This window comes from Hyla sarda, chromosome 4 (genome assembly GCF_029499605.1).
Source record: "Hyla sarda isolate aHylSar1 chromosome 4, aHylSar1.hap1, whole genome shotgun sequence".
Lineage (NCBI taxonomy): Eukaryota > Metazoa > Chordata > Amphibia > Anura > Hylidae > Hyla > Hyla sarda.
Window position 1 is genome coordinate 378927570 of NC_079192.1, and position 27403 is coordinate 378954972.

The 27403-nt window shown below is 45.1% G+C and overlaps 1 protein-coding gene across 1 annotated transcript; it reads right to left on the reverse strand.

Moving 5' to 3' along the window:
* Nucleotides 1-5848: 5848 nt before the first annotated feature.
* LOC130267321 (zona pellucida sperm-binding protein 4-like) lies at nucleotides 5849-21985 on the reverse strand. Its single transcript, XM_056516885.1, has 12 exons — nucleotides 21573-21985; nucleotides 17732-17853; nucleotides 15420-15525; nucleotides 14759-14911; nucleotides 14198-14388; nucleotides 13679-13776; nucleotides 13312-13439; nucleotides 12380-12569; nucleotides 10631-10781; nucleotides 7637-7715; nucleotides 6178-6294; nucleotides 5849-5985 (listed from the first exon to the last, which is right to left on the reverse strand). Exons 1-12 carry the CDS (start codon nucleotides 21754-21756, stop codon nucleotides 5849-5851), a joined length of 1656 nt encoding a protein of 551 aa, XP_056372860.1. The 5' UTR covers nucleotides 21757-21985.
* Nucleotides 21986-27403: the final 5418 nt, after the last annotated feature.

Sequence of the window (27403 nt, forward strand, 5' to 3'; positions counted from 1 at the left end):
TATTAAGGAAACCAATAACATAACAGATTAAACTGTTGGTATTCTGGTTTTAATATTTATTAGTACAATGTGATTCTTACCACCTGTCCGCCCAGCCTAGCTGGGTGACACCCTACTTAACAAAATTGGACCGCGACAATGGAAACAAATAAAAACAGGGGTGGGGCGAAGGTTCTTCACTCTTGACACCGACTTCTGACTGGCATAGATCCCAGACACCTGTATTTATAAATAAGAGGTTCCCGCTGTTGTCCAGCGCCCAATCCAGGACCAGCTGAACATCTGGCCAGGAGAAACCATCTGCCTAGATACAAGGTAAGGGACCAATCACATCCAACCCCCTATCACTATTATAAATATATAAGCATATACAATTTTTTTAACCCTTGCTATTCCCAACCGCTCCCACCTCCCATGTGGCCCTACACTTAAGGCTCTGGGCCCCTGGCATGGGAGGGCTAACCTCCATACCCCAGGAGCCAATGAACATATAATTAAACTCGAGTGTTAATACTAAGGAATAAAGACAAACACACCATTTTGGATAAATCAGGCTGCGGTCCTCAATTATTAAGGAAACCAATAACATAACAGAATAATAAACGGTACTAATATTAAAGCCAGAATACCAACAATGTAATTCTTACCACCTGTCTGCCCAGCCTAGCTGGGCAACACCCAAACATGGATAGCCTCCTATCCATGTTCCACCAAAACCGCGGCCTTTTCAATTAGGGTCTGTAGACCCGCATTAAAAATGTCATTCCCCACATCAGACAGATGTGTGACATCACGATACAGACCAAGGATGAAACCTTCAAGATCCACGTGTCTATAAGAAACCCCACCTACCCGAACCATAAAACGGGCCATGCCTCTGTTGACCCTCTTTCGAATGCGCTCCAAGAAACTATGTTCCTCGTTTACATTGGGCGTCCAAGGAGCCATTTCTAAAAAGCACAGCGTGCAAGAAGGCCAAACCAACTGGAGTTCCAGGAACAGCGCCTTCAATTCAGAAAACAGCACTGCTGTGTTCACTTTACCTATATCATTACTTACACCCCCCCCCCCCGCATGTATTACTATGATATCAGAGTAAGGCCAACTAGCCGAGCGCTGGAGAATAATGTCCCATATATGGCAGAGCTGTAAACCACTTACTCTGCACCAGAAGATGTTGAAACTTTCAGGAGGAAAACCCAAGTTCAGAGTATACACCCACGAAGCTGCTCTATTGGCCGCCCAACAGATAAAGGAATGGCCTAAAATCCAGATCACCTTTGCAGATGAACCTAAAATTAAGGCGAACATAACTGATATCTGTCAGAAGACCACCTACCAATAGCTTTAATAGCCTGTGGATCTAAACCCCATAAAGAGGCCTCAGTAGCTGCCCCTATTCTAGATGAATGAGAACTGAAGTGAAAATTGCCCAAACCCAACGAACAAAAACATTTCTTTAAACCACCATTAAATTGACTGTCAATAGAGAACCATCCAAATGAACGAGAAAACTCAAATCCCAAGGGGCGCAAAGAAAATTAGAAATGGTTCTCCATGGACAAAAGGCGATACCCTCAACCTTGTTCAATTGTATGAAACAACCTTTACCAAAACTGTCAGGTTTTTGAACGAGAAACATAGAGACATGACACTCCTACAACAAAACATCGGCACACAATAACGGGGACAAGCTAGCTCAGTTGGGAGCCACCAATTCACTAATACTAAAAGCCCCCAAAAAATGCAACAACAAAAGCCGTAGAAAACAAATGAGCTTCATAATTGGAAAAACAAACCTGAAAACAAGCAGCACACAGCTGCTCCAACAGGCAGTAGTTAATAGGGCGATGAACATCCTTCCTATACTTAGCAAATTTCAGACCCTTCAAAACGTGTTAGGCCTGTTTTGTCTTTTCCCAGGTCAAACCCCAAAACACTTCTGAAAAAAGGATATACCTGACAACTGCTTAAGTAAGCAACTATGACACATCCCTAGATAACAAGCTTGACACAAAACCATAGCTAAATCCCCATCCAAAGTCAAATAATCATGACCATGGTTGACACAAAACTGCAACCAAAAATTCCAAGACCGATTATAGTCAGACCATGTCTTAGGAGCAATCGATTGACGAAGGTAATGATCGGCTAGTCCCAAACCAAGTCCCAAAGATGGTCCGGACAAGCTACCCCTTCTGTATCTGCATCCGGAACCAACTCCCGGAACCTGGAAAACAGAGCGAGACAAGGCATCAGCTATCACGTTGGACACTCCCTTAACATACTTAGCCTTCAACCATATGTTCAATTTTAAACAGATCAAAACCAAGTGTCTAAGTACTTTAATAACTGGGTCAGAAGCCGAAGACAAACAGTTAACTGCGAAGACTACACCTTTGTTATCAGAATGAACTATAATCCTACGCTCCTTAAAATGTTGACCCCAAATAACCTGAGATACTAAAAACAGGAAATAACTCCACTTTTACAAACCAAACCTGCCCTAACCCAAGAATCATGCCAAGGCTCCGCACACCAATGACCAGAGAAAAATGCCCCAAAGCCCAATGAGCCGGCTGCATCGGTAAAAACCCCAAGAGCTCCCAGTTCAACAAACTCATGTTGCCAGACAGAAGCACCATTAAAAACTTGTAAAAATTCCGCCCACAACAATAAGTCCTTTCTCAGACTCTTAGACAAGCGAATATGTGCTCTGGGTGATTTAAGACCCCTGGTAGCTAAAAACAGCCTTCTACAAAAAACCCTGCCCATAGGTACCACTTTCGAAGCAAACACCAATAAGCCGAGTAGACTCTGTAGGGCCCTAAGCGTTGTCTTCTTACACAACATAACGTTAATTGTAACATTCTTTGAATTTTCTCAACTGGTAAACAAAAAAAATCATATCAACCGTGTCAATTACAATACCTAAAAATTCTAACCTAGTACACAGATGAACAGTTTTCTCTTCTGCCAGAGGTATACCAAAATACTGGGAAATGCGCACAAAACAAGAAAAAATATCTAAAACACTCATTAGTGCCCTGCCTACCAAAAAACTGTCCAAGTAATGCAAAAGCCCCTCTCCCTGGAAGGAGGAACTAACCACCCATTCCAAAAATGTAGAAAAACTTTCAAAGTAAAAAAACACGAAGAAAAGCCCATAGGCAGCGCTTTATCAAAGTAAAAATAACCATTAAACTGAAAACCCAAAGAATTAAACCCCTTAGGACAAACCGGCAGGAGCTGAAAAGCTGACTTAATGTCAGCCTTGGCGAGCAAAGTACCCCGCCCAAATTGGCACAACAAAACTAATGGAGTCAAAAGACACATATTTAACCGAACTAGCCCCAGGATCAACCAAGTCATTAAGGGAACCATGAATAGGATAAGAAAGATGATGAATTAGTCTAAAATAATTGGGTTCCTTCTTAGGGACCAGGCCCAAAGGGGATAACCTAAAATTTGGAAAAGGCGGGGACAAAAGTGGCCCCTCCACTCTACCTTCCCTAATCTCCCTGTCGATTTTCTCCTGAACCACTGAAGAATTAAAATTAACTGAACTTAAATTATCCACCCAGCAGCAGCCCTGACCAGCGAACTCCGGCACTTCGAAACCCAAAGTAAAACCATTCAATAATTATTCAGCTTTCGCTCTGTATGGGTAGAGATCTAGCCAAGGACGCATGTTTTGAACCCTCACTGGCGTCCAGGCTTTTTGAAATTGAATCTCTGACTGAGGGCTGCTGCTGGGAGGACAATGAATTCTTCTTGAAACATCTACAGTGAATGGGTACCCCCACAATGGGAGCACTCATGCTTTTATTTGCAGTTGGACTGCCATTTGCATTGGGATTCGTTGTAAGCAAAACACTCCCTGCCGAAAGGAAGGAGGCGTGCTGTCCGGCACCTGTCTATTTCTCTGTGGAATCATTAGATTAATCCATAAACCAACATCCTTTTGTCCCCATTTAACAGACGGGTGCACTGACAACTTCTGTCTAAACATTTCATCATAGATGTGCCAGGCCGAACCACCAAAATTACAATATGCTTCTAAAATATCCAGGTGTTGGAAAAGCAAAGCACATCTATGCGGAAATTTCTCGCCCATGACTGCTGAAAAAAAATGCAAAATGCTTGCAACCAATTATTAAAAGTTCATTGCTGCCACCTTCCTTTTAGCCTCCTCTCTCCACTTTATCCTTAACCGGCTCTTTGAAAGATTGGAGCAACGAAAACAAATTCACCTTTCCAAGTTCTCTTTAACAGACATGGCTAAATGGTAACCTAAAGGTGATACTTCACAAGTGATAGCCTCTTACAGACTTCGGGGACAGACTGGGACATCACAGGAATGTTAGAGATAGCGGGCGTGACTGATGTACTGTCCTGCTCAGAAACAGAAGGGTTAGTAATCGTAGAAATCACATTAGAATTAGTAGCCACAGAACTCTGATTAGTAGTAGGAACCACAGTGTTAACAACACCAACCACAGCTGAATTAGACATATGAGGTGTAACATTGGTCCTCACATTAGAATCCCCCCACTAGATGTGGGTGGATTAACCCATGCTGCAGCACAGGACTGCCCAGCATTAACCCTATGTGCCCCGGTATTGCTAGCCGGAATGGCAGCCAGCATATTAAAGAATGCCACCACCCCAGACAGCAATTGACTACCTGGCAATACATTTAAAAACTCATTCCCAACCTGAGAATTGGGAACAGAATTACTACACTCACCCATGGCCGGCTCAGAGGAGGCATCACCCACTGGGACTACTGGAGGTACAGGCCCGGGATGCGCAGGTGTGGAAAATGCTACTAACTCCCTGCTTGCCCCCAAAGGGGTGGTAGACCTCCGCAAGGCTGAAGACCCTGAACTAGCATTCCGGGGGGGGGGGGGGGGGGGGGGGGAGCTGATGGAGCTGCCGGAGGACATGTTGCAACCACCGGGTGCCGCTGGGACCCTAAATTATGGGGACCCCCGTCCATCTAGCTGATGCCGTCTTCCATACTGAACTCCCGGCACCAGCCCCCGTTGGGGCAAAGCGCCTTTTCTGCCGTTTGCTTGCCTCTGCAACCGGCGCTCCCCCACCGGGGCTGCCGGAACAGGCCTCCGGCGCTGTCATCGCGTCATGCCCGATCCCCTCGTCGCCAACATCTGCCGGAGCCAGCGCTACTTCCGCTTCCACCGCTCCCAGGAGTGCCGCACTGCTGCCGCCCCCGGTAAGCGACAGGCTCAAACATTTCTGGAGCCAATCTTCGCCACCGGCTGCCTCTGCTCTCCTCAGCAGCCGCTCCTATAGCTCTTTTACAGCGGCTGCTGCCGGAGTGGCAGCACCGGAACCGGAGGGAATGACCTCAGCCGAATCCATCTTCACAGGCCGCGGACGGGTTCTTTACTCTTGACACGCCGACTTCTGACTGGAATAGATCCTGGACACCTGTATTTATAACAGAGGTTCCTGCTGTTGTCCAGTGCCCAATCCAGGACCAGCTGAACATCTGGCCAGGAGAAAACATCTGCCTAGATACAGGGTAAGGGACCAATCACATCCAACCCCCTATCACTATTATAAATATATAAGCATATACTTTTTTTTAACCCTCGCTATTCCCAACTGCTCCCGGGATGGAGGTGCCTCCCATGTGGCCCTACACTGAAGGCTCCGGGCCCCTGGCATTAGAGGTAGACACATTCTAGACATTGACCTGCCTGCAGTCAGGGACCTTATGGCATTGTTACCTCAATGAATTTTAGTAATAACTTCAGATCCCCAAAGGATAAAGAAAAAAAAAAAAAAAAAAAAAAAACACAAGTTCTTAAGAAATCTTTATTCAAGCATTCACGCTGGACACTGCACATTTCTTTTGTCTGCTATACAAGTAGATACCAAGTAGTGACACCATCAAGACGAAGCCAACACTTGCTGCTCCTTGTAGCCAAATCAGGGCAAGATCAGAACCAAGGGGACCTGTAATAGGGGGTTAGACTTTAGGATACCATGCAACCAAGTGTCATTTTCAGCTCCTACAAGAATTAATCTCAAAGTGCAATTAATGTAATATCCAATGAGTTGGTGCTATGCCAACTTGCAATTTGACCCAAGACATTAAGTTACCATGGATCCCAATATCCACATTAGTTAATCTGTATATCACATTACCTTCCTCTTCATGAAGAACCTTATCTGCTTCCATCGCTTCAGAATAAAACATAACTGGACCATGAGAAGTGACTGTGGTAGGTGCATCCTCTGGTTCCCATGATTTAGCTGCTCTCCCTGCAGGAAAAAGGGAAGCGTTACTCTATAACAAAATACAAATAGTAAAGCTTACATACAGCAAGCACAAATGAGATCTTTCTAAAAGGTGTATATAAATTCCCTATTTTATGGTTTTTCTCCAAAACAAGTCTGAGTGTCTTACTAACCCTTCCCCTTAGCACTAATGGGGCAGGGGGCATCGTATAGTGGTTCCCAGACTGACCCAGCACTGTTCTAGTATTACCAGGGTAGCACAGACAGTGTTACCTCTTGGTGCAGTCCTGGGTCAACAGTAGAATCACATCTCCCAGCTCAGCAGCTCCAGGACCTGATCCATCCTGAAGCCGTGTTACTAGGCAATGCCCGTCTGGTGTAGTCACCCCAGAAGAGCCCACCAAGTCCTGACACTGCGGGACAATTTTTGTGGCTGTGGACCATTAAATGAGTCTTGTTCTGGGCACATAGGTGATGTAGTGAGGATTAGTGGTGTTTGGCATCATCTGATAAGGGACTTCTACATAACCTCCAGCAAGAATGTTGGGAGCAGTGTCTTAGTAAGTGGGAGGAGCAGTCTTAGCCTCTGTCTCCCATCACTGCTTTTTACCTGCCCACCTACTTTCAGTGGTTGGATGTAGACCATCAGACAGTGGCCAAGAGCATAATTTTAGGAGCACTGCCAGGTGGGCTGTCACAGCACCCTTTGAAGCCATCTATGGGGCAGTTTGAAAACTGGTCTACTACATAGAAGTCCTGCTGTGATGGCCCACTTTGTAATCTGATGGACTGTACATTGCATAGTTAGAGGATCTGCCAGGCTGCCTTATGCCTTTGCCTTTCAAAAAACAGATGTCAGCCAGTTAGCTTTTTACTGCAGCTGATGTGCGGCTTTAAAAAAAAAAAAAAAAGCAGGACTGAGACTCCTAGCATTGGTCAGGGAGCATTCACACCACATTTTTTGCAATACAGTTACGTCTCATTTTTGATAAATTCCTCAGAACATGTGTACAAATGTTAACCTGTATATGGTTTGAAAAGTGTCTGGTTGCATCCATTAGAAAAAAGGTTATGGTTTTTCAATTGGATGAAAAACTGACAAAACTGTACAAGATGCAAAATGGTTGCATTATTTGGCACACAGTTGAAGTTAAAAATGTATACAGGAACTGTATTACTAAAATGGTGTGAATGCACCCACAGTTCCCAATTTGCTCATTAGTATAAAACAGTAAGTGCATAGAGTAAGCACATTCAAGAAACAGATATTCAGAAAAAGTTGCCCTTTTAGTAGTAAACAATGTGGATAGAATCTCGATTCAACAGGTGTCTAACCTTATGAGAAACACTATACAGCAATACATACTATTCCTTGGGGCGCAGTTCACAGAACATGACTCCGTGGCAGATGGGACACATACAGAAGCGCTGCAGTGGAAGTACACCTGTAGGGTGACAAGACAAGTCATTGAACACCAGGTTGAAGACATTAAACCAGAAGTTGTTGTACAGACTGCTCATTTTGGAACAAATGCTGTTGTATAGAAGATCAAGCACTAAGTATGTTACATAGCAAGTCTGCTGGGGGCATCTTCAGTCAAATCACAAGTGATCAGTTTTAAACACATTGGCCCTCATTTACTATTCTAAACCCGACTTGTTTTGTTGGTTTTTTTTGGCGCATCTTTGTCTGACATGTCACAGACGTAAAGATGTAAATCAATTGGCGCCAGTAAGTTACAGATTTGTAAGTTACTTCTATTAAAAAAAAAAAAAAAAAAAAAAACTTTCCTAGTACTTTGAATTTCTTTTCTGTCCATGGTGCTCTCTGCTGACAACTGTCCATGTCAAGACCTGTCCAGAGCAGGAGCAAATCACCATAGCAAACCTCTCCCGCTCTGGACAGTTCCTGACATGGACAGTGGTGTCAGCATAGAGCACTGTGGTCAGACAGAAGAGAACTTTGTAGTATACAGTAGCTGATAATTACTTCTATTAAATCTTAATCCTTCCAGTACTTAACAAATCTGTATAACTTTCTGGCACCAGTTGATTTAAAATAAGTTTTCCACCAGAGTACCCCTTTAATGTGGAGATCAAAATTCTGGCAAAATGTCCTGGTGAACAGGCTGGGGGGGGGTCATTTCCTCTGTTCATCCTGATCAGACTGGGTTCATGCCCGGGAGAGCCACTGATGTTAAATGTGAAGAGACTATAGCTTAAACATTTCTGCAGTGGAGGAGGATGGATCCCCTGGTTATGTGGTCAGCCTTGATGTCTATAAAAGGCCTTGGATTCTGTTGAGTGGCACTACATTTGGTGCCTGATGCGAGTCCTCCACTTTGGACCAGTTTTACAGAAATGAGTTTGGTTGCTGTATGACTCCCCTAGGGCCTGTGTATGCACCAATTTAGAGATCTCTGGGTTGTTCCAGTTGGGCAGAGGCACTAAACAGGGGTACCCCCTATCGCCCTTTGTTTGCTTTAGCTGTTGAGCCCCTGGCAGCGGCAGTTCGCTCCTCTACTTCCATTAAGGGATCGCTAGGGGGTTCCCTGACAGAAGATTTCTTTATAGGCAGACAATACCTTAGTGTACTTAGCTGATGTTGGGGCCTCCCTGGACACTATTATATCTGTTGAGAGGTCTCGGGTTTGCAAGTTAATTGGACTAAGTCATCCATAATGTCCTTGTCCCGAGTGGAGGTTCTGCCTTCTGTCCTTAATGGATTACAAGCAGTGTCCCGCTTCAAATACTTGGGAGGGGAGTTGTCCCCTAACAATTCTGAGTTTATGGTCCTTCATTTGGATCCCCTACTTACTACTACACTTACTCGTTCACAGGCGTGGGACTCCTTGCCCTTGTCTGGCAGGGTTAATCTTTAAAATGATCTCCCCAAGTTCCTGTACCTCTTTCACTTGTCCCCTATTATTCCTCCCAGGGTTTTTTGTCAAGCTGTTCTACTGGCAGAATAAACCTCCGAGGTTGGGACAGGCTCTGCTCTGGATGCCTAGGAGAAAGAGGACTAGCTGCCCCTAATAGGCATACATTTTCTAGCTTTGCAGCTGGTGTATGCGGCCTGGACCTTTCAAACACCTTCATTGCTTTGGTAGGGGGCTCTCCTGGCCTCTTATGAGACGCTGACTAACACGTTTTACAGGTATGTTCCCTCTCTTTGCCGGCCCCTATTAAGACGGTGGCTGAGGTTTGGTCAGTGACTACTGGAAGTTTCCCTGAGAGCACCTGTGGGGCAATCCACATTTGGACCACCTATGGGAGTTGGAGGCAGCCGGCTTTTGGAGCTCCTGGGGAATCATATTTGCCATGCACCTGTTTGGAGAGGACTGTGTCTTCCCTTCCTTTGCTGAGGTTAGAGAGCGTTTTAATGTCCCTCAGGATGCCCACTTGAGGTATCTTCAGTTGCGACATGCGGTCTCTGCGCAGTTTGGGTCCCTGGAGGTTACCCCGTGTGTCATGAGCTAGAATTGCTCCTGATGACCACTGACCTGGTGAAGCCTCTCACTCAGTGTTATGTCCTACTGCAGTTGGTGGGTCCAGATCCATTTGCTATGGCGGAGTTGAAGTGGGTGGAGGATATTCCCAGTCTCAGAGGATATGTGGAAGGAGGTTGTCAAAACGTATTCTACAGTAGTTAGTGCCCGGGATATGCTTATTCAATCCAGGTTTATTCTCAGTTTGTATTATACTCCAGTTAGACTACATTGGATGGAGTAGTGATATCTTTTTTAGGTGTGGGAGTGAGAGGGGCACCTTCTTATATGCGGTTTGGACTTGTTCCTCTGTTGCGCCCTTTTGGAGGGATGTTGTGACATTGTCAGATCACAGAATTCCCCTTTGTTTTAATGCCCGAGGTATGTTGAGAGTTGTTAATGGGCTCTTATAAGTGCATTTTGATAAGTTTCCTTTTGTGCCTGTAAAGTTAGGGATGGCATGGAAGGATGTGTCCTCACCCCCTCTGGATTGCCCTAGTTAAATATTTCCCTCTGTACCATGCACTATGTTAGTAGGAAGTGTCTGAAGAAATTTGACAAGGTCTGGACTTGTTGTTGCTAGAAGTCTCGGATCCTCCAGTTCGGGGAGCCTCTCAGTCAGAGTGACTAGGGGGAACTGGGGAGCTCCTAGGGTATGCTTGGATGTGTGTGCACATGTAGTGTCTGTTCTTTATGTATTGTAGTTCTGGGTGGGCCTCCCTTCCCTCAATTGCTCATAATTACAGTTATGTACTACGGCTCATGTGGCATGGCGTGCTGGTAGCGGAGGGGAGGGTATGCCAACTTTTGATTGTTTAAAGAAAAAAAATAAAAAAAACACACAAGTCTAAAAAGGTTACATAGAAGCTTACCAATCCATTAAGAGCAGTCTGGGTGCTAGAATCCACAAAGGTGAAGGTGCTTACAATGAAGCGCTTGTAGTGTGTTGGGAAAGGGACGGCCTGTGTGGAAGGGCCAACAGGAACCAGCTGGGTAAGATAGTTGTCTCCTTCAAAAGGGCAGCTGAAACGTGAACACAATATATAGTTATACCTTGCAGGGATGTGGAAATCCTATCGCCCGGAACAAGTAGTTTCGGGCGCTGGGCAGGTGAATTTTTCATAGATTTAGCCCTGTATCGGGCTAGCAGGGACAGACCGACTTCCCCCTTATTTTTCTTTAATGCCAGTGGGAGGTGCAGGAGCGGATCCATGTCTGCACCTCACACCGGCACTCAGGGTGTATGGAGGGGCAGCGGCCCCCAGCTGATTTCAGTAGCCGGGGCCGCTGCTCAGAGGCCCCTGTCCCTCAATATATGCAAATTTTTGCATACGCAAAAATAAAACGAGATTGCGAATATGACAAATATTTGTTGATATATTTGCGAATTCGAATATGGCCTATGCCGCTCAACACTACTGAGCATGCAGGTGGCGGGAAGGGTGGTTGTATATGTATGTAATGTATGATTAGGGGGTTATCAGTGGCAGGGTTATGTGCATGAATGTTTTGTACAGGGGTGGACTGACATGTCGGGCACTAGGGCCAGTGTCTCATGGCGGGGCGCTACTGCCTGTTGTGCTAAATTTTTATTACATTTTTTTAGTTGTTTCTGGCCACCCGCACTAAATCACACCACCAGAATCCCACCCCTTCATACTCGCCCGCCGACCAGGAGCCCCACGGATGCTTGCAAACACGCCCGAACCAAAACTACAACTTCCAGCATGTTGCACTGTAACCTAAACTGTAGAACTATTAAGTGCAACATGCTGGGAGTTGTAGTTTTGGTTCAGGTCAGCTGCATCAGGGCATGCTGGGTGTTTTAGTTACTAACTGCAATTCCCAGTATTCCTTGACACAGCCTATGGCTTTGCAGCTGACATGACGCAAAACTACAACTCCCAGCATGTTACACAATAACCTTAACTGGACTACTATACAGTGCAACATGCTGCAACACCCACAGAACCATAGGCTGTATCAGGGCATGCTGGGTGTTGTAGTCATCTAGTAACTAAATGCAACTTCCAGCTTTTCTGACACATAAATTAAAGTAAAATGCACCACATAAACTGAAGCGGAACCCCAGTAACAGCGTTCAGTGTTTTCCAATCAAGAGACTCCATATACTGTACAACTCCCTAAGAATGAAAAATAGTGATTAATATATTTTAAAAAGTGCGTATGTGAATAAGCCCCTTTCCTAATAAAAGTTCTGATAAATGGTTCCAATAAAAACTATCATGGCACATAAGATTACCCTCATACATCCCTGTATATGGAGGAATTGGAGTTATGGGGGGGCTTGCCTCGGGTGTAAAAGTAGCTAGCTACAGCTCTCCTGCCGCTAATAGTCTGGCATGCTGCGATCGCCATGGCCGACTATTAAGCCATTAGACACAGCAGTGTCTAAAGGGGTCTTACATCCATCCCTGGTGGATTGTACTATTTTGGTTTAAATTATTTTATCTACCAGGACAAGTGGATTTTCTTGAGGGACAAGTAGATTGTGTTCCGCTTTAGTCCCTTGGACAAGTTTTTTTTTTTTTTTTTTTTTTTTTTTTTTTATTTCCACACCCCTGACCTTAGCTACCATGAACATATAAGTCAGTCCTCACCTGTTTAATAAGATGGGCCATTGGGGAGCATCAGTAGGCACAGGAGAATTGGTGGCCCAACAGTTGTTTAAGACCAAGATTATGCTGGGGTCAGTCCTCTGCAGAATCCGAACTTCGACATCTACAGGATCCCTTAATATTCTCTCAATAGGATAATCTTGATCTGCATAGTATGTGGTATACTGCCCATCTGTAAGACATGGACATCAGTTTCTGTAACACTAATACGACTATGGAAGAGCTTTATAAAGTAGCGGCTACTACAGCTGCACACTACTGATATCTGCAGATTGGAAGGAAACTACAGCTCAGAATCTGTATAAACATAAGCACTTCTAAAAGCTGCCCTGTGGATTTTAAAGTGCTTTTTCTGCATTTCACATTTTTTTTTATACCCCTTTAACAGTTCAGTTTTGCTTCCAAAGCAGGAATAGGTCAGTCCCTCTGTTAACATGAATTGTTCTGATGAGGCTGAAGATAGTGAGCCAAGGTACTGACAATATCAGGATTACCTCCTACATTTAAGCTTCATTTATCACCAATCCAGTCTGAAAGATTGACCCTAACCCAAATTCCTGCTCTTAAGCATTTATAAAGGTTGCAAGGATAAGTTGTACAAGGGCATTGCTAAGTTTACACTGGATCTTTTTATAAGGCCTCTGGACAAGCCAGAGACCTGTGTCATGTCCCAGTTTGCCACAAGAGTAAGCGGAGTCTTAATGTATTTCCCCATGGCACCTGATGTGAGATCCTTACTGTAGTCTGGACATTAAGCTAGGCCATATTTACCAGTACATCTTTACAAACATCCTAAATCACTACATTTTTGCAACAACATCTGCTTTAGATTTTATCACAGATTCTTATGCTGAATCCTACAACGTATCAAAGCTGTACAGAATTTGTACTTTGACCAGTTCAAACCAAGTTACCTCGGGCTATTCTCATCTCCAGGAGCAGAGGTCCAGATGTAGATACAGGGAGAGGTGGAGGAAGGGTCAGAACTTCTACTTGCAGAGGGGTAATACCAGAATTGGAGTAGCTGCAGCGTACAGTCACCCTGCATTAAGATGAGCATGTTAGTAATCTGACCAGTGCAAGTAGGGTCTCCATTAGAGATAAGCGAACTTACCGTAAATTTGATTTGTCACGAACTTCTCGGCTCGGCAGTTGATGAAAGCTGAAACTAATTTATGCAGGAAAAGTCATCAACTGCCGAGCCGAGAAGTTCGTGACAAATCAAATTTACGGTAAGTTCGCTTATCTCTAGTCGCCATCACTCTGGAATTCTCCCCTTACCTTATTGTACTGTCTCTAGTGATGGATCCCATTGGCCAAGTCCTTATATTTTTGGTTGCCTCAAATGTGTGTTCGTACACTATAGAGATGCCAGCCACCTGTGAAGCCAGAGCAGTCAGACAACCTTACTAAATTAAGTCTGCAAGACCAAGTTAGATTGCAGTGTGCATACAATTCATTGCAGACAGAGCAAAGCTGGTAGAAGCCTGAGGCCATGTTCACATTTCTATGCATTACAATCTGGCAGTGATTTCTGAGCAGAGTCCTGATGAATTCAATGGGATTCTGCTGATGTGCACAGAGGGATTTCTGTGCCAGATGTTTCTGGCACAGAAATTCCATTTTCTGTGTCCATGCAAAGAACGAACATGTTCTATGGGACAGAGCATTCCTGTGCAGTCCCAGCAGTGTCCAGAATGTTTGCATGGACATTCTCTCTGAACATTGCAGCATGTGAACAGAGCCTTAGACTCAAATGCAGGCTCATCTTGCAGACATTTATGGATTGTTTTCAGTTACCTGTTGGGGACTCCCACAGGACAGCGGGATCTGGTACCCAATGAATGATGCAGTTGTTGCTACCCTCAGGTTGGGGCAGGAGTTGGAATCTACATCCACTACACGTACAGAGTCCAGGAGTAGGGATGGTACAGCCAGGTCTTTTGAGATGGCAACCACCATGGTGTTCTCAGCAGAGCAATAGGCAGTCACTATGTACAGGGAAGACAAATTGTTAAGGCATCTACTCATTACTACCCCTCTACGAGTGTTCAATACCATGATCACCGGTGGCTTGTACCCAGATAACCAAGTTCTGGGCACTACTGAGCAAGTTTATGCAGAAGTATCACCAGCTTTAGGACCCAAGGATGGATAATTCTTCAGAGGTGACATTAATAAAGTTATATGTATTCCAACAGCCGAGTAGTGAACACTGGCCTTACTTTCTAGAAGCAGTGTGCAGCTCGTTCCTTGTTCTAGTATACTGTTCTACCTGCAGGTCACATAAGGTGCACCGTAGCCATGGTTGTCATGCATCACTCTGCTACACTAGTTCCAGTAGCTTTATAGAAGCCTTACATTTCTTTCCATAGAAGCAGCGCAGGGCAACATCCTGAGAGAAGCAGCATCCAAGGCCTTCACAGATCTCTCTGGATACAGCGTCATTGGCACACTGCAGACGGTCAGCTTGCTGAACTGAAGCGCACTCACTCGCACTAGGAGCATCCATAGCTATAGAAGATGTAGAAAACAGTATTACATTATTGATTCAACAGCAAGGTCCTAGTAGCCTGCATTTACTATTATGTTTCATCTTAGCCAGTCACAAAATGCATGTAGGTTTTACTTTACAGGAGACTTCCAGATGTACTGCAGCCTGTCACATTGGAATAGGGGGGGTCTACATTCTATGTAAAGCAACACCTCCAGACATTTACAGCACCTGTGGGACACCATGAAAGGGGATTAACACATCATAGGGCTAAGGTGACTTTAAAGAGATATTCTGCCAAACAACTTATCCCCTATCTACAGGGGACTGCTGGAGACGTAACCCCATCCATTGAGTACGGGAGCCATTTTTTGTCAGACTAACACCTTTAAGGCTTAAGGTTAAAGTTGTCTTGTGGGCTTTAGGTCTCAAGTGACTACTAATGCCAACATTAGTGGCAGGCAAACCTTTCTGGGGAAATCCATGACCAATAATGACTTACTCAGCTGAATTATCTGTAAGGATTACCTGGGAGAGCAGGAAGAATAGGGCACATCAGATCCTTCTTGTGATATTGGGTTTTTCCACTATGTAGAATTTCTTCTAGAGTGACAGTCACCATGTAATTTCCATTCTGAAAACAAAAAAAAAAAAGTTTTTTAAATGGCAGAACCCCGATACACCACAAGTAGTTTGTGTATAGAGTTCGTGTCACACCATCTCATGCAACTGTGTCCTGCCATTACACTATGAAGGAACAAGGAAGGGTTTATGTTGTGGTACCAGCACCTTCCTAAAAATACATAAATATCAAGTTACCAAGAGCAACCAGAGTTTTACATTAATGTCAAGTTTTGATTAGTTGCTATAGGCAACCAAGTTTATCTTTATTATGTATTGTCTCTGGTAGCTCACTGATAATTCTGTAGGATTGATGATCACAATGGTCAGAATCCTAAATAAATGCTCTACTTGTTTGAGACAGTGTTTTGGGAGAGGTCCATGTCCCTTTATCAGGTCAGTGTAGTGAAGGGAAAAGCACTGAAGTTACATGGACATCTCCCAATACACATTGTCTTTGATCATGACTGATGGAATCATAAGTGAAAGCTCTATCCTATGGACTCGCCAGTAAGTGCTCAGAAAACACTCACTTCTAGAGTGCAGATTATTCTTTGTATATGTGACCAGTCGGTGGCTGCTGGATCCTATTAAGGTCTTTCCAGATATGCACACAGGTGTTGAGCTCTTAGCCCAATTGTAAGCAAAACCTTTTATTCCTTCACTAAGCATGACCTTGGGTAATGGCAGCAGGTAGCACCATCTGTATGGCTTTTTGCCTATTCCTAATTTTTTGTGCTACAGAATGTCCAAAAGGCCTTGCTGTGAGGGTGTGATGAAGGGCAGATGTCATTACTTTAGGGGCAGTTGGCATTAACCCCCTTTATTTGACACCAGGGCATGGTTCTCTACACCAGAGGTATGGCTGCTGGTTACTGGGCAAATCACCACTCCAATGCAAAGTTACAGAAAAATGGCAGCTTTACTGAGGTAGACAGATGGAATAGTCTTTATGGCTCAGTTAGGCCCAAGGAGATGATCAGTGACTTTAGAGCTCGCTGGGACTTTGAATTATGCAGACCCAAGCTGACTTTAGCAGGACTATGACTGACTAAACTTCACCCCTCTGACTGCTTGCCAGGCTATGACATTCACTTGGTTGGTGAAAGGGGGAGAAAGGAGAACCAAGACACCTGGTCACTGGCACCTTTGGTTACACATCTTAACAGGAAGAAAAAAAAACACACATTAGCCATTTGTAGGAACAAACACATAACTAGAGTCCTGAGGAGTGTGGGGCCAGAATCCACCTAAAAAAGGACCATGTGTGGTGAGCCAGGAGAGTTGTGATGTCTGGGGTGTTAGTGATGTAAGTGCAGGGTCTGGTGGTATTAACCCTTAGATGTTGTGATGCCAGGGTGAGTTTCCTTAGTGTTAATGGTCCTACTGCCAACCATCCCAGAAATAGCAGGGAAAACAACATAATGTCCACAGCAGACTTTATGAATAAACTGAAGAACTTTACTTAATGAGTTTATGCAACAGTCTCTATACACAAGTCTCTTAAGAGGTAACCAGAATGCAGGTTCCTCACAGGTTTTGCTGGGACTTTGAAGCAATGAGCTTTGATGCAGGCCACTGTGCTACTAATTGTAATATTTTAGCTGGTAGTCACACAGGATTTGTTAGATTGAGCTTTGTAACTCATGGTTTAGTGGCTGCAGGTGCTTAAGCTTTGGCCTAAATTACTTGAGATTTCTGATGAGATCTTTGTGCTTGCTTGATATCCAGGAGATGAGAGCAGGAACTAAGAAGTTAGTGGCTACAGCCCTATATATAATAAAGGGGCTGGATTAAGCTTGTTTGTCAGCAATCCTGTAAGTCCTGAACCCAGTTAACTCTGGGTACATCACATGACCCGTGAAAGGTCCTATACAATATATAAACACAAGTTGTATGAGGCGACCAGGGTAAACCCTGCAGTAGAGCCCTATGGAAGTGGAGGGACTTTGGCTGAGGGGACTTTAGACAGGACCTTTACTGGGCCACTACATTCACACTTGATTAGCCATACATAACAGCGCTATCATATATTGCAAAAAAATGTACCCAAGTAAATAGCACAATGCAGTGACCAAGTTAAGGGACTTGACAGTATTCAGATTTGTGAACAAGTGACACTTAGGGAATGCCTTAGCAGGGGTGACTGATCATGGGGAGCAACATCTGAGTAGTATCAGAGTCTAGTCTGTCAGATTCTAGATCCCATCATGACTTACCTCTTTGCGCACATAGCATCCATCAAAGGAAGAACCAATCACCACTGAGCCGTCAGATTTCTGTCCAATCCAGGTTCCGCAAGAGGAGTCATTGTGAAGGTAGTGAGACTTTCCATCCTTGTCTACAAGTAGTCAGATATCTTACAGTTATTGACCCCAAGGATGACATTCACAGCTACAGACTACAATATTGAGTGTTCAGGCCTTACAGAACCCCTTGTGACCCATGACCACCCCCCCCCCCACCCACCCCACCATTTGATGCAGGACATGTCTATTTATAGCAGTAAACACTAGTATCTAGAACTGGAACCAAAGAACTGAGATTCAACATTAGAGTAGTTTATATAGTAAAAAACTTTTCCTAGCCAAGTGAGCCCCTGCGATCTCCTGCACAGTGCCCTGACTCCGCATTAGAAGAGCTGGGTTGACCACAGCACAAAGTCAGCTGACATGCCACCTCCATAGCATTCATGTATCTGATTCTACCATAGAGATACACGGAGGAAGGCATGTTCACCACTGCTTTGTGCCATGGTCTGGCCAACAGTCATTCATGGGAGAGCCAGGGCACTGAGGGATTTGGATGGGTGGTCCCAGTGTGTTTTTTTTTAACTGGAGTACTCCTTTAACTTTGTATTCTTTTAAATACCACTGTCATATAGCAGAGTCTCCAGCAGATGGCATTAAAGTTTCCATGTTTATTCCGATTACAAGCACACCACCTAGTGGCCATCGTACAATTTAAGGGATCACACTAGCGCAGTACCAAGAATCTACTTAGGTCACATTTTGTCCTGAAGAGTTGAAGTGTATGTTTATAAGCTGGCAGTGATGACCAACCGGTGGCAAAGTCTACAACTCCTAGTATGCCGAGTTAGTGATACAACAGCTGGAGAGCATTCTAAGGGAGTAGTCTGATTTGCTGTAACTTTCTGCAGCAATCCTGTTTATTTGCATTAGGAATCCACACATTGCAGGAAAATTACAAGAGTCTAAGGATAGAGCCAGACTGCAATTTATGTCACTACTTGATTTTAGTTATAAAGCATCACTGTCAGGATGGCTGGTGGCAGGATACAGTTAGACAGGTGTGCAATCCCATTGCCCAAGACTAGCACCAAAACTTCAGATGAGTTTTAGCACTAGACTTAAAGGGGTACTCCACCCTGAAGCATCTTATTCCCTTTCCAAAGATTAGGGGATAAGATATCAGATAGTGAGGGTCCCCAGTGGCAGGAGCCCCACAATCTCACATGCAGCCTCAGAGTCTGCCAGGTCATGACTACAGGGCCGGAGTTTCATGACTTCACAACTCCACCCCCACAATGCAAGTCTATGGGAGGCTGTCACACCCCCTCCCATAGACTTGCATAGCAGGGGATGGGCATGTCATCACATAGGGTGGAGTTGTGACATGATCCGGCCAGGGCCAGATTAATGTAGGGGCAGATGGAGTGGCAGCTCCAGGCCCCTGCGTTAAAATAGGCCTGGCGGCCCGCATAAACCGACCGGCGCCCGCAACAATCAAGCCTCAAACTCGCAGAACGAAAGTTTGCGGTATGTGAAATTTGTATTGCCCAACACCCGGAACATGCAGTTCCATGCAGATAACTTCTTAAGGCATTCAAGGCTGCTTCAGGCGAGCAGCGCTAAATGCCAGAAGACTTCACTTACCCCGCCTTCCTCCTCCTGGTCTCCAGCCCGAGTCTGATGAGGGACGTCGCACATGTGACGTCCCTCTGCAGACCCACGCAGGATGTCACTCGTCAGGCTGCCGGAGAGGAGAAGCGCAGCGCAGGACAGTAAGTGTGTGTCTTTATATGTGGGGAGGATGACAATGCTACCTAATGCGGGGAACATTCTACCTACCTAATGTTTGGAAACTGCTGCCTGCCTAATTCTTCCCCCAGAAGTAGCACCCCCATCGTCCACAATCTCGTGCCATTACCACACAGGGGTAAGGGGGAATGGGTTGCTGGTAGATTATGGTGGTAATACTTCTGGTGGATGATGAGGGGGCATGCGACCCAGCTGCTACCTCTAGTGGCCCCCAGATCATTTGAGTTTGAGACCCCTGCTCTATCACCTCCATACTGCCAGTGGCAGATCCAGGGAGGGGCAATGGGGCAATTGCCCCTCCTGTACTACAGCATGGTGGAGCAGGAGCTTTCAGCTGTCCCACTCCACCATTCCCTCATACACTGCTGCATTCTTGCAGTGTGAGCCACGGGGACTCCATCCACGGCAGGCTAGCACAATGACATCACATCATTGTGCTGGCACCCGGAGATCACCTCCCCGCAGCTCTCACACTGCAAGAACGGAGCAGCATGTGAGAAGGCACTCGTGCGCTGTATGGTACAGGGGAATTCTTAAAACTTGGGGAAGGGGTGGTGTGAATGCACAGAAAAGGGAAAATCATAAGTGAGGGGCACATGACAGGGCCCCCCTGTCATGTGCCCATATAATGCCCCCTTACAACATTTGCTCCTTACTTATAGTGCCCCCTCATGCGAGATAGCATGGGTCCCCAGTGGCAGGAGTCCCACGATCAGACATCTTATCCCCTATTCCTTTGGATAGAGGGATAAGATGTCTTAGGGCTGGAGTACCCCTTTAAGCAGTGGGATTAAACTATTAAACTTTGCGGCGGCGTTCACTATGGAATTTCCGAATTAAATTCAGTTTTGAAATTCCGGTGCAGCAGAGTCCCTTTGCCGGCAGTGGGATTCTGCTGCACACTGCAGAGCTTGAGGTGGAATTGCCTCCTGAAAACCTGATCAAAGTATTCCACCAGAACATTGAACTGGTTTTTCACTCCCCAGACAGCAGTGTCTGTGTGGTCCTAGCACACACTGGGTCAGTCAGCACGCCGAGTCAGCCTTCTAGTATAACAATATCCTCAGTTATCCTTTAAGTCACCCCATGGTATAAACCATTAGTGCGACAAGAATTCCAAGTCCCAGAATGATTAACATGCCTGAAACCAAGACTGACCATAACCACCCACAGCTCAGCTTTCATATCTCAATGAAATCTGAGCTCTGATTGGTTACATGACTAAACTGGAGAGTTTTGATTAGACAAATTGACAAGTTTTGGCCATAGTGTAGCCCTGGCATTAAAGGGGTACTCCACTACCCAGCATTCCAAATGCTTGAGTGGTCACAACATGGCCACACCACAATCCTCAATGCAAGTCTATGGGAGGGGACATGACACCTCTCACCACACACCCAGCATTGTAAATGAACACCAGGTGCTGCTGAGTTCACAGGGGTCCCAGTGGCAGACCCCTGCAATCAGACATCCAATCCCCTGCCCAAAATTATATGGGATAAGATGTCTAGGGGCAGAGTTCCCCCAACAGCATTTACTAAACAGGAGATCACCTCTAGGATCTATTCACAGTATTCTGCACAGGATTTCAGCTGTGATCAGTCAGTTTACATTGAAATCTGCAGCAGAAAATCCTGTGCACAATACCATACATGTGAATAGATCTTAAACTGGTGGTACACACATTTTAGAGGGATTGCTACCAGACAAGGCCCTTTTAGGGGGTACCTGTGAGATTCAGTTGTAATTTAAGAGGCATTGCTGGTAGGACATGCACCACACTGCTTTATGCCAGGATAGATGAGTAAAGACTTTAGCTACATGTCTGATAAACCAATGTCAGGAGACACCACTGACACTATAGCTATTCAGCTGCCATAAAGTCCCTATAGCCCAATCATCACAGGTGGAGATCACAAGTCTAGGACATTAAGTCATATTTTATAATATTTCCTTAGAGGGTTTTAGGCTTCACTTGCTAATATATTGTAGCACTCACCAATGATGGTCAAAGCAAAGGCTGCATCCTCCAGCAAAGAAGGGAGAGAAAACTCCATCGCTTCAGATCCACAATGCAGATGGGAAGGATCATCCCAGTAGTCCTGTACTGCACACACTACAGATCCCAGCCAATAGGTCCAAAGGACCAGTGCAATCCCCAAACCTGCTCCACAGAATCCCATCTTGTCAGCAGCCCCCTATACCTCAGTCTGCTATAGCCTGGAGCTTTATACCTTGTGAATGATACCAGAGCCGCTCTGTGATAGGACGGGAGATGTCAGGTGTGAGGTGTATCATTAAGGGTCACTAGTGAATTCTATCATCAATCAGCATGGAGTGGCTTAACCCCTTCTTAGCCTAGCTATACAGGGGGATATTTATCAAAACCTGTGTTGGGGAAGAGTGACACAGTTTCCCATAGCAACCAATCATATTGCTTCTTTCATTTTTAAAAAGGCCTCTTAAAAATGAAAGAAGCAAGCTGATTGGTTGCTATGGGCAACTGCACCACTTTTTCCCCTACACAGGTTTTGATAAATCTCCGCCACAGTCCATTAGGGTAGGTTCATACTATACTAAGGGTAGGTCATATCCATCAGCATCCCACTGAATATAGGATGTCAACGTATACTGTTAATGGGAGCAGAGGGCCGCATTCACTTCTAGGACCTATGCACCATTTTAAGGGTGCAATACTCTCCGCCATGGGTCTGTTTAAAATAGCGCATACATACCGAACGGAGTCACTAGAGTGATTCTGTTCAGCTATAGAAGCGAATGGGGTCCGCTGCTCAAATTAACAGTATACATTGGCGCCCTGTTTTCGGCAGTATGCCGACAGATACGATTAACGGTGGCAGAAACGTAGTTTGTTTGTACCCTTAAAGGTGTACTCTGGTGAAAACCTTTTTTCTTTTAAATTAACTGGTGGCAGAAAGTTAAACATATTTGTAAATTACTTCTATTAAAAAAATCTTAATCCTTCCTGTACTTATTAGCTGCTGAATATTATAGAGGAAATTCTTTTCTTTTTGGAATGCTCTCTGATGACATCACGACCACAATTCTCTCTGCTGACGTTATTATAATAATAATAACACTTTATTTATTGTTGTCCTTAGTGGGATTTGAACCCAAGTCCCCAGCACTGCAAGGCAGCAGTGCTAACCACTGAGCCACCATGCTGCTCTTAGCATACATCTGCTATGCATGGTTGCTAAAATGGACAGAGATGTCAGCAGAGTGCTCAGTGTTCCAAAAAGAAAGGAACTTCCTCTGTAGCATTGCGGACTGTCTGTGGACCCATTTAAATCAATAGTAGGGTAACTCGCAGCGTGATTCCCACAGCAGGAAACCCGCTGCTAGTAGTAGCGTGTGAACACACCCTAAAAGGGGTTATCTAGGATTAGAAAAACAACAGAGTTGATTTCTTCCAAAAACAGCACCAAACATCTCCTCATGTTGTTTATGGTATTGCAGTGAAGTTAGGCTCCATTCACATTGCATATTTTACTTCAGTTTAACTGATGCATTATGAAGTGCTTTTTTCGCTCGCTTCTTTACACATGTTTAGCAGATTAGTTTTTTATAACTTCCGTTTTTGTCGAATTTCCTATCAGTTAAACATATCAGTTTCTGTCAAATTAGATAAACAAATGGACGGGGACACTGGGTGGGTGTTTCAATGGGTTGTGTTTTGTGCTTCACTGTTCCACAAGATTTTTTGGTCACTTCATGTAGCAGAAAGCAAATGATAAAAAGCAATCAAGAAGTAATATAAGAATAAAAATGCTGCATGAAAACTATAGGTCACAGCCTCATAGACCACATACATGGAAAAATGTAAGAGTTACTGTATAGGGTCAGAAGAGGATAATTTTAAGCTTCCCTAGCGTCCCTCAGCAGCACAATGTGGGGGGTGTCTCCGCCCCTGTGAGCAAATGGGACCTGGGATTTTTTAATGATTTAAATAAAAAATTACCCCGGAACCTCCTTCCCCCCCTGGTATAAAGCACCAGGATCACACTAGAACAGTGAGTTTTTTCTCTGTCCTAGTGTGAGCATGGACGTTCCACGCTCCCCCTACCTACTTTCTCTTTTCTTGCAGGTGATCCGCCGGTTTGCTGCACGCCGCCATCTTTCCTGGGTCCGGGAGGATTCGCGGACCCCACGCTAGCCGCACTTCCGGTTTCGGCGCCATTTTCCTGTAGCCCGAGGATTGCGGGACGTCACTTCCGGCGGATCCGTACAGAGCAGTATAGAGTTCTTATTAGGGGGAGCCCAAATATGTTAGAGATCAAGGGTGTTTAGGTGATATGGTTAGGTAAAGGTTTCCTAGAGTTGAGGTAAGAGATTTGATTTATTATTAAGTTTCCGGGCTCAGGACCCGGAAGTGGGAGGGGCTTATATATATTTTTTGGCGCAATTTGCAGCTATTTAAACGCCCCCTAGCCTGGCTCTGGTCTCTTGGAGCCAGAAGACTATTGTCTGAAAGCTACTAGACGTTTACCCTATTCGGTGTGTTGTTTCCACACTTAATATACCTGAGAAATAGGTATTCTTACTGCCCTGATAGGAGGAGTCCATTTATACTTGCGAGTTGATTTTTTCCCTTACATTTTAAATCCTTTCTCTTACCTCTTAGATGTCTTCTATGGATTCTGGAGGTTCTGGAGGGCGCAGGGAGACCCATGGGAAATCCTCCCACAAGAGGAAGCATTTGGAGTGTAACTCATGCAAGACTCCCCTTCCAGACGGATACGATTATCCTATCTGTTCCACATGTCGCCCCAGGTTACCACCAGACACTGAGCCTTCTATGCAGGACATGTTCTGCTGGGTTAAGGATTTCGTTTTTTCTTCCATCAAAGAATTGAAGGATTCATTAACCACTGCTCCTCCTCCTAAGAAGAAGCCCAGACTAAGCGATAGGCCTGTAGTTGTACACTCTGATGAAGAGTTCAGGGTTATAGATGAGACAAAATCATCTAGTTCAGAGGAAGAGGAGCTTCAGGGGAAAGTATTTTTTCCTATGGAGAAGTTTCCGAAATTTATCAGAGCTGTGCAAGCAGAGAATGCACCAGCCACCCGCGAGGACGCTCCTTCTACCTTCAGGGGGCCTAGAGTTTTCCCGATTGAGGACACGGTCCTAGACTTAATGAAGGCAGAATGGATCAACCCAGAGAAGGCACCTGTTATAAATAAAAGGTTTAAAACTCTTTACCCCATGGATCAGGAAAGATCTAAGGATTGGGTCAACCCACCAAAGGTGGATTACGCCATCGCCAAACTTTCTAAGAGAACCATTATCCCATCTGATGATGGTTCTAGTCTCAGGGATCCCATGGACCGACGCATGGAGGTCACTCTCAGAAGATCGTATACAGCATCTTCCAGCCAGTGTGCTGTAGGGAATGCCTCCTTTGAGGTCATAAGAGCTATGAGATCTTGGCTTTCAAGAATACAGGATGACATAGACTCTGGAGTCAGTAGACAGGACTTACTTAGGTCCTTTAAATATGTTAACCTAGGTATGGACTACCTATATGACTCAAATTGTCAACAGGTGAAGCTAGCTTCTAGAAACATGGCCCTATCTTCAGCTGCTAGGAGGGCTCTTTGGTTAAGACCATGGCCTGGAGACAGTCATTCCAAGTACATTCTTGGTAATCTGGAGTTCAATCCGGCTAAATTATTTGGTCCTGAACTTGACACCATTATGGAGGAGCTCTCCAATAAAAAGGGGAAGAACCTTCCTTTATCAGAGAAGTCCTTTCGCGGGCGCTATAATCAACCCAGGAGAGATCGATCTCCACAAGGTAACAGGCAATATAGAGGTCCTGGACGTGGCAGAGGATCAGGATCCACAAGGAAGGGATCATCTAGAGCCAGAGGCTCAAAGAAGCCAGAATTCTGACGCGAGAAGTCTGCCTGTAGGCGGGCGCCTTCATTTTTTTCTCAAGACTTGGAAAACTCTAATAAAAGATGTTTGGGTCATAAATGTAGTGGAGAATGGTTATTTCCTTCCCCTAACGTATCTCCCTCCAGAGAGGTGTCTAATATCCCCCTCTCTAGCTTCTGCAAAACAGGAGGCTTTAGAGGAAGCCATCCTAGAGCTTATCTCAAGTTCTGCGGTAGAACCTGTTCCCAAACACGAGAGGGGCATGGGGGTCTATTCCCCAGTGTTCCTAGTACCCAAGCCTGGAAGAAAATGGAGGCTTATAATAGACCTCAGGTTTCTCAATCAATTTATAGTCAAGAAGAAATTTCGGATGGAGACTATAAGATCAGTAAAATCCCTCATTCTGAGAGACGATTACATGGCATCATTAGACCTAAAAGACGCCTATTTTCACATTCCCATATTTCCAGGGCACAGGAAATTCCTAAGAATTGCTGTCTTTATCAAGGGAATTCTCCATCATCTCCAGTTCAAGGTTCTGCCATTTGGCATTTCCACAGCCCCGTTCGTATTCACAAAGGTGGTTTCATCCATGATGGCGATTCTCAGAAGACAGGGCATCAGAATCATACCCTATTTAGACGATTGGCTTTTTCTAGCCAAAACTCAGGAGGAGCTCAGCCATCACATCACCACCACACTAGACTTACTCCACAGTTTAGGTTGGATAGTGAATCTTCAGAAATCCAGACTATTTCCCACAAAGGAAATAACCTTTTTAGGGTTCTACCTGGATTCCCACAACATGAGAATCTATCTGTCTCCAGCATGGAAGGACAGGATATCCAGGGGATATCAATTCCTTCGAGTCCCCCGCAAGGTGTCACTGAGGACTCTCATGAGATTCCTAGGACTCCTATCCTCCTCAGTAGAAGCTGTCCCTTGGGCACTCTGGCACATGAGACCTCTCCAGACAGAGGTTCTCCAGGCCTGGGACAGGAGGAGTTCCTCTCTAGAGAGGTGTCTAAAACTTTCTCCCACAGTCCGCAGATCTCTAAACTGGTGGGCGAACCCCCAGGACGGAATGTCTCTGGTAGAACCTCAGTGGTCAATCCTAACGACAGACGCCTCAGGGTCAGGATGGGGAGCCCACCTGCTAGGGAGAAAGGTGAATGGCTGGTGGAGTACAGAAGAACTTCCTCTTTCTTCCAATATAAAGGAACTAAGGGCAATATATTATGCCCTTCTCCACTTCGCCCCCTCTCTCCTGGGACAAGCCGTCAAAATAAGGACGGACAACATGTCGGCTGTTTACTATATAAACAAGCAGGGAGGGACAAGGTCAGTTCCACTGCTTCAAGAGGTGGCAAAGATCTTTCGATGGGCCGAGACTCGAGTTCTCAGGCTCTCCGCAGTCCACATAAGGGGAGTACACAATATCATAGCAGACTGTCTAAGCAGAGGTCTTACGGTACCGGGAGAATGGACTCTAGACCAGGATATATTCCTGCAGCTCATAGACCGCTGGGGTCTCCCGGAAATAGATCTTATGGCCACAAGATCCAATCGCAAACTAGACAAGTTCTGCTCCCTTTACCAGATGGACAAACCTCTTTATCTGGATGCAATGTCGATCCCATGGAATTTCAAACTGGCCTACATATTCCCTCCTATCTCGATGATACCCAGGGTATTAATGAAGATCAGGCAGGATCAGGCCTCGGTGATTGCCATCATTCCCTTTTGGCCAAAAAGATCCTGGTTCTCCCAGCTCATTCAGATGAGCAAGGGAATATACTGGAAACTTCCTGTCAGGCAGAATCTTGTGTCTCAGGGCACTCAGTTCTGCCACAATCTCAAGACGCTCAATCTGACAGCATGGAAGTTGATAGGTCCTTATTAAAAGCCAGAGGGTTTTCGGACCGCAT